We start from the raw sequence: 8,642 nt of genomic DNA, 5'->3' as shown, positions 1-8,642 counted from the left end.
ACACACTATTAATTTCAAAATACACGAATTTGAGAAATCATCAAATACTAGTATTTGAAAATAGGGTTCCTTATGGGGTTTCAGTAGCAGAAAAACTCATCAGTATTTTCCTTAACAGATTAAGCTGGCCAAACTCTCAACCTCCAGTGATTATCCTTTTAACACAGTTAAGGTATTTTTATCCCTGAGGGAGAATTTAAAAAAAAAAAAAGTCTTCCAATTTATATTGGTTCTACCTAAGGGTGAATCAGGAGAAAGGTTTTTGAGTGAGAATGATGCAGGCCAAGAGGAAGAAAGCCAAAGACAAATTTCCTGCATTATACAACATTGCTGATGGGCAGCACCTTCTGAAAAATCTCACTAAAATGTAAGGTTTTCTGACAGATCCAGACAAACCACAAAGAACAAGCCAGGCCCAAGCTGTCTGTCTGTGTAAAAAGTGAAAGATGATCTGTTCATTTTAGCCATTAATGATCCCTGAGTCTGGCCTTCACAATCAGTATCTGCGTGGAAGATGAATAGCCTGGCAGCTCTGCGGTCTGGGCTGCCCAGTTCATAGTAATCGGATCCATCAGACAGAAGACGGGGATGATTCCCTAAGCTTGTGGGGTCCACTCTAGGATGAGTTATGGATGCTAGTCTACCTTCCTATTTGCCTTCCCTCTCTCCAAGCTGCTTAACTTCTCAAAGCTCCAAGAGGGCATTATTTTTTGAGAGATGCAAATCAAAACCACAATGAGGTACCATCTCACTCTAGTAACGAGGGCATTTTTTACATTTAGAATAGAATTTTTATTTTATACTGCTATACTTCCAAGGTTTTTGTCAGGAATTGCTGCAGAGGTTTTTACATTTTTTTCCCCACCGAATCTTCATAAAACTATGGAATTGATACTATTAATATCCTCTATTAATTATCTTAATATTTTTCTGTAAATTTTTATTATTCTATAAATTATTTTTCTAATACTTTCCTATAAATATTAATATAATAATATTTTTCTATGATGAAAAAGAGGCCCAGAAAAGTTCAGTAATTTGTCCAAGGTAACATACTAGTAGCAATGTGTCTCTGATTTGAATCTGCATCTCAGCCATAGCTTCATGAATAGAAAAGCCATTTTTTAAATAGATCTTATCCCTATTTTATAGATAAGAAACTGAGATTCACCAGAGTTGAGTAACTCCTCTCAGGTCATATAAGTTTTGGACTTGATAAAGTAGAAGGACAGCTAAAAAACCAAACAACTTTCTTCAGAGATGGAGTGTCTTAAACAATGGGTTTAATCATAACAGAAATTATGAGGATAGCAACAGGATCAGGCAGGGTTTCATTCCACCAGGCATTGGAACCGACTATAAATTAGAACTGACTCAACGAAACATTCACACAACAAGTACGTGGCAGAAAGTGGCTGAGCAGGAAAGACTGACTTTACTGATTTTGGAGTGCATATATTACAGGGAATTTTGGTGGCATAGTTTACAGCATATTGTGCTGCTAACTTAATAGCTATGTGGCTCCACTAGTTTGAATTGACCAGCAGCTCCACAGAAAAAGATGGGCAGTCTCCTCCCAGTAAGATTTATAGTCTTGGAAATCCAGTGGACATTCGCTATGAGTTGGAAATGACTGCATGGCTGTGAGTGAGCGAAGGAGACAGATTAACAGGGTGTCTGCAATAGGCTTACACACAGCAGAGAGGGTGAGGATGATGCTGGAACGAGCCAGGTTTCCGTCTGTTGTAAATAGGGATACAATGAGTGGGAATTAACTGGCAGCACCTAACAACTATAAAACTCAATCTCAGCCTGGCTCTGCTACAGGAGAAAAATTCTCTAATTTCTCTACAGGTTCTGCCCACTGGGATCTGAAAGCAAACAAATTGGGATTCACAAATGATCACTGGCTAACAGGGAAAATAGTTCTTTTTAGATTAAAATGTGAAGTCTAGTAAAAAATAAAACACCTCACTTAATTCTTAATTAAACGTGATTTGGAAGGTGGACTGTCCTTCTTTGTCATGTTCAACAATACAGAGTAAGGGGGGAAGGGAATCATAAGATACCGGACACAGAACCCTTACATTATGCAAACCAAAAAGGATTTTTGCCTCAGGAAATAATCCTTGTTTCTCTGCTCTTTTAAAACTAGCTTTTAAAAATCTAACCCACCCACACCTCAATTTATTTATTTATTAGTGTACTGAGATTTGAAATCGATACCAGAAGCTGCCACTAAAGTAAGACTGTTAGATTTTTCAAATGAAATATATTCCCAGAAGGTCATGTCTACATGTATAAAACAAATGAAAAAAATGGAAGCAATTGTGAATAAGTGATCTGAGTGATTCTTTCCATTCTTTCTTTTTCATTCAGATAGCTGCAAAGTGCAGAAACAAAGGAGATAATGAAAATAGCATAACTTCCTAAGGTAAACAAGACCTAGTTTCAAATCCTGGCTCTGCCACTGATAAGCTTGCTGCGTTGGTCCCTAACATCAATCAAATATAAAATGCAGATGTTAAAATGTATTGCAAGAGATTCTTGTGGAAATCAAACCTCATAATGCATGTGAGTGTTTGGGCAAGTCAGCATAGAAGCCCAACATACAGGACTTACTAGGGAGCTCTGGTGGCCTAGTGTATCGTGCTGCCAACTCAAAGACAAGTGTGAGAAGCCAACAATGGGTCAGTGGGGAAAAGATAAGCAAGCTCCTCCCATGTGATTTACAGTATGCGAAAAATACTCAAGTGCCAGCTATAAATAAGTCAGTTCTCACTCAATGGCAATGAGTTTGAAGCTTTGTGCGATTTTGGGTTTTGTTTTGTATTGGTTTTTTAGATTAACACTGTTATCAAGATCTGCCAACAGAAAGGTTTGTAGTTCAAACCAAGTGAAAGGTTCTACTAAAGAGAAATGTGGCAGTAAGCTTCCATAAAGATTAAAACCAAAAAACCTCTTTGATGTAGTTCTACTCTGACATCTGGGGTTGCTATGAGTTGGGATCAACTCGACAAGAAGCAAGAACAACAAGTGCTGTTATTCTTATAAATAACTGTTATTAGCTCTGCTGTTGTTGTTGTGTACTGTAGAGTCAGAACCAACCCACAGCTGACTGGTTTGCAGAGGCAGTTAATCACATGTGAGGAGACTGACCATCTTTCTCCCATGGAGCAGATGATGGACTCAAACCACATGCCTTTGAGACTGCAGCACAGCTTCTTGCCACTTGGCTAACAGAACTCTAGAGGCATTGTTGAATCATGTATAATTAAGTCAGTTCAAAGTCCAGTTCTGAGTGCCCACTGCCAGCTCACTCCCCAAACAAATATATTTTTTCTGAAATATCTCAGGACTAGAGATATTTGGCAAAGTAAAAGTTTGGGGAGTGAGCTGGCAGGATTTCCCTAACTCAATGCTATTGATTTGTGAGGTTCAGGCAAGGAGGCAGAACAAGGAGGACGAAGAAACTGTTCTGTGTATTACAGGATCTTCAGAAGCAATCCTGGCTTCTAGCCACTAGGTGCCAGTAGCACCCTCTGAATAGTGACTCCAAGTAAAGGCTCCAGTCAGTTATTGACAAATGTCCACTAGGAGGTAAAATTGCTCAACCACCACTTTTACAGGCTTAACTACTACTCTCTTCTACTTCTAAGGTCTTTTAGATAGAAATATGCATCAAACAAGATAGCCTCCTATTTTCCAATGGTATCACACTTTGGTGGCCTAGTCTGCAGGCTGTGCCTCTCTGGTGGCTCGAATTCACCAGTGGCTCCAAAGGAGAAAAATAGGCAATCATTCTCCTCTCATGAGATTTACAGCCTTGAAACCCAGCTGGAGGTAAAGTCCCAACTCTAAGGCACTGAGTTCAAGATCCAAATAAGGTTTGTTGGTGGCTCGACATGTCCTTCTATTGTTTCCTCCAAAGTATCTTGCATAGAATAAACAAGAACTTGATGAAGATACATTTGTTTACTCAGTTATCCTCCCCGCCTCTGTCCCAATTAATAATCTCTGCTGCAGAAGAGCATAAAGTCTAGCTAAGGAAACGGACTAATATTGGTATGAAACTTGCTATAACAAAAGGAAGAAAAAATTTTGACGTTAGGTGCCATCAAGCTGACCATTAACTCATAGCAACTCTGAATGATGAATCTGAAATCTGCCTATCCTGTACCAACCTCATCATCTGTGCCACACTTGAGCTCATTGGGTGTCACTGTGCCAATCCATCTTGCTGAGAATCTTCTTCTGACTTTCCACTTTCTGAGCATGATGCCCTTTTTATTTTTTAATGTTATATTCTTTTTAAAATTTTATTGTTATTTTAATGGACGTTTACAGAAAAGTTGGATTTTCATTCATTCACTGTTGCACACTTTTCTCCCTAGACCCCCCGATCCCCACTGCCAAGTTCACTTTAAAAAAAAATAACTCATTCATCATTGCATAATTTCCTCCCAGCCCCAATCCACTTTCTGGACTGTTGTCATACAAATAATGCCCAATCATGTATCCCTTTGAAATAGTTTTCTTCCTTTATCTGTTCCAGTGCAGTGTTGATTATCTCTCTGGCACTTCCTAACAACATGTCTCAGATTAAGAGAGATAAGGCTTTTTTGAAAAGCAACTCTTCGGTGGGGTTATAGAGTGTAAATTGGAGTTGGAGTCTCTCTCTTATTATTGTCAAGTTGGCTTCAATTCATAGATGACACTCTAGTATCTTTCTAAGGCCGTAAATTGCAAAAGAAGATGGCTTAACTTTCTCCTGTGGAGCAGCTTGTGGATTCAAACACCCAAAGAAGTACTGCCTTGGCTTATCAAATGTCCTTATGGCACAAGTTAAGACTGAAGATACTGATTTCTAAAATCTTGCACCTTGTTAACATGTCTTTTTAGTATGAGTTTATTGAATATACATCAAAGATCATTGGCTATTTACAGCAAATCATTTATCCTCTTAAAAATACTAAGGAGCAATTTTCTGTAAAATTGGAGTAATTGAGGCCATATGCACAAACATGTACTCATGCATGATAACACAAGAAAGAGGCTATTAGGATTTATTGGTCATGCCTTACTTGTTACACAGAAATCCTCTGAAATTGAGGTGAAAACCTCTGTTGTTTGTGGCTACCAGTTTTGATGAATTGTATATTAGGCTTCGTGATTGACTTTGTGATTGATCACAATTGATCAGATGGTTGGATCCTTTAGGCCTGATCATAGGATAATTCAATAGATAATTGTATTCCTTTTAGGAGATTGAGATTGTTCACAGCTTTAGTCTGCTTGGTTCCACAGTCAACACTCTTGGCAACAGCAGCCAGGAAATGAAAAGATGTATTGCCATGGGAAAGTCTGCTGTTAGGGACCTCTCCAGGGTACTGAAGAGCAATGGTGTATCTCTGGAGACTAAGGTGCGTCTGATACAGGCCATGGTCTTTATAATCACTTGTTATACATCAGAGAGTTGGACAATGATTAAGGAGGATAGAAGGGGAATTGATGCCTTTGAGCTGTGGTGCTGGAGAAGAGTATTGAGGGTACCATGGACTGCTAAGAAAACAAAGAGATTCATCCTTGAGAGGGTTAAACCAGGCTGCTCCTTGGAGGTAAGGATTCTGAGGCTTCGTCTGAGATACTTTGGTCGTATTGTAAGGAGAGACTGGTCCTTGGAGAAGGATGTGATGCTTGGGAGGGTGGAGGGACGGCACAGGAGGGGAAGGCCCTCTAAGAGGTGGATTGATTCAGTGACTGGGGTAATTGGGATGGGTGTGCTGGAGACAGTGCAATTGACACAGGACAGAGCAGAGTTTAGGGCTGTTGTACACAGGGTCGCTATGAGTCACAAGCGACTCGATGGCACATAACAACAACAACAACAACAATCTTTGCAGAAGTGGTATCCACTTCCTAAACAATATGCCTCTGGAAACTCTATGAACTTAGAGAAATGACAATAGTTATAGAAAAAGTTCAGGTCTTTTGTTCATAGCATCACTATGAGTTGTGCTCACTTAACAACAACAGCAACAATAACAATGTATACATTACACCCCTAAAGAGAATTCTAGTGGCCTGGTAAGAATCTGTGGTACAATCCCCAAGGAACATGGTTCAAATCCACCTGATGCTCTGCGGGAGAAAGATAAGCAATCTTCTCCTTTGTGATTAACCACCTCTGAAAACTTGATGGAGGGTCAGCCAGGAGTCAGTTCTGACTCAACAATAAACAACAACAAAAACAACCTACACATTATTTAAGAATTTCCCTTAATAAACTTTCCAAGTGAAAATATTTCGCTTATATTAAATTAGGAATCAAGAAGCTCTGGTGGTCTAGTGGGAAAAGGAGTTGTGCTACCCTAAAGGCAGTCAGTTCACTGTTCCTCAGGAGAAAGATGGGTAATCTGCTCCCATGTGATATGACCTCTGATAACCTACTTGAGGGTTAGCTAGGAATTGGTTCCAACTCACTGGCACATAACACCACCACCAACAACAAATTAGGAGCGTGAAGGAGGGAGTAATATGGGATAAAGGGAGAATCTCAGACATTTCCCATCTGGTCACTTCAGGACGCCTACAGTTGATAAACGTTGGTTCAATTTATAAAGGATGGGCTCCCATTCTAAAAGCTTTTCCAGATATCCTCTCCGTAAGAACGTAATGATGATAAAGCAACTAAAAAATACTCACTGAGCTTCTCTAAGATCTCTTCATCTGTCATCTTGGATTTTTTTCTTTGTCGATCTGTATTCCTGTACAAGGTACTAGAATTGGCATTCTCAGCAGAAGGTGGTGTGGCTTCTTTATTTGGTGCTGCTGGTGAAGCAATGGATTCAACCACAGAACGAGTGTAGATCTAAAAGATGGGGGTGGGGGAGAATCTACAATTAAGACTTCAAGATCCTGTTATAATAATACATTTTTTTTAAAGGTGATTTTCCATCAGAAAGAACAACAGACAAAAGCAAAACTTTAAATTGCTTTATCTACACTGCCCACAGAATGCTTTTCAAGCATTTATATTTTCAAGCAAATATACTTAGGGACCCGATACATGCTGTGTTAATTCTGGTTTACGTAGTCCCTCCAACCTGGTTCACACAAATTTCCTTCTCTGTCTTCACTTCTGCAGCATGTTTATAATTTCAAGATAATATATTGTTTGGAAGTATTTTCTAATTATTCCATGTGCTAATCTCATAGTAGCAAACAGCAACTTCCAATTTATGATCTATTTTAGAAGCATAATAGAGGCTCAATAAACGGAAATTTTAAGAATCAGCTCATCTGTAACTTACTGATTTTGTATGCTCTGGTCTTGGTGCAATAACTGGTGGAGGTTCATTGTCATCTTCTTCCTCCTCCTCTTCCTCATCTTCCTCTTCAGACACAGGCGGAGCCAAAGGCGGCTCTGATGCTGTTTTTGTACTCTAAAAAAAAATTATTTAAAGACTGAGAGTTCACATCTAATGTTTTTTCTTCAGAAATGAGACAAATAAATGGATATTTACTCATGTTAGGACAAGGAGCAAATTGCATGTTTTGAAAACGAACAGAACTTTTGGATATTAAGAACATCAGAATATGCTTATATTGAGACGTAAAGTCAGGTCAGGGTTTACAGCAATACTGGGTTTTAAAAAGATTCATTTTAATTTCCACTGGCCTTAAAAACAGTCAGCTATTCATTTATTTACTGCTTGAAAGTTCATTTTCTTATAATCAACAGACACATTTAAAATATCAAATTTGATGTTGAAAGCTTCAAATCTGTACTGAGCAGACTGATAATTTTTTGTTTTTTTAATTGACAACTTATCAATTGCAATTGCCTACTTTCCCCCCTGAGGACTACAGCATGAATTAAAGAACATGTATTTCAGTCTTTTTCATATAATGGTTGAAAAAAGTAGAGGGTCAGCAAAAGAGAGGAAGACCCTCAATGACAGAGATTTAATATAGTGACTGCAATAATGACTTTTAGCAATGGTGAAGATTGTGAGGACATCACAGGGAAGGACAATGATTTGATCTATTCACTATGGTTGATAGTTGAGGTAACCATGCCTAATTACACCTGTAAAGATGCTATTTTCAAATAAGGTCCCATTCATAGGTTCATAGGTGATATAGTACTAAAACAGCTCTGAAAATACTCGTTCATTGAGTATGATCAAGCCCAAACATGGTTCCTCCAGCTAATTCATGGAGACACTACATGTGTCAGAGTAGAACTGTGTTCTATAGGGAACACAATGGTAGAAACAATTGCCAAATTCTTCAGAAGTGTATCACCAAGTCTTTCCTACTGAGATCTACATTTCCAACCTCCTAGTTAGTAGCTGTACATAGAGATATTGTAGCTGATGTTAGATGGATCTTGGCTGAAAGCAGGGAATACCAGAGGAATGTCTATCTGTTTTTCATTGATTATGCAAAGGCATTTGACTGTGTAGATCATAACAAACTACGGCTGACTCTGACAAGAATAGGAATCCCAAAACACTTGATCGTTCTAATGCGAAACTTATTCTTGTAATGAGTCTGGTCTGAATTGAAATGTATAATAAATTCAGAATGCAAATCACATTTTGCATAATCAATATTAAACATTTTAGATTAGCAGT

The 8,642-nt window shown here is 38.5% G+C and overlaps 1 protein-coding gene across 4 annotated transcripts in view; it reads right to left on the bottom strand.

Annotated features, from left to right (window-relative positions):
• PAK3 (p21 protein (Cdc42/Rac)-activated kinase 3) overlaps positions 1-8,642 on the bottom strand; it is a 111,835-nt gene that overhangs the window by 57,358 nt on the left and 45,835 nt on the right. For all 4 annotated transcript variants that reach the window (XM_006889925.1, XM_006889922.1, XM_006889923.1 and 1 more), the window contains 2 exons: positions 7,314-7,445; positions 6,706-6,871 (listed from right to left, as the gene is read on the bottom strand). In XM_006889925.1, the coding sequence (XP_006889987.1) occupies positions 6,706-6,871; positions 7,314-7,445 (298 nt within the window). The remainder of the gene's footprint in view (positions 1-6,705; positions 6,872-7,313; positions 7,446-8,642) is intronic.

Source organism: Elephantulus edwardii, unplaced genomic scaffold, assembly GCF_000299155.1.
Source record: "Elephantulus edwardii isolate Elephantulus edwardi_28Jun2011 unplaced genomic scaffold, EleEdw1.0 scaffold00083, whole genome shotgun sequence".
Lineage (NCBI taxonomy): Eukaryota > Metazoa > Chordata > Mammalia > Macroscelidea > Macroscelididae > Elephantulus > Elephantulus edwardii.
This window is presented reverse-complemented; position numbering and strand designations above follow the sequence as displayed.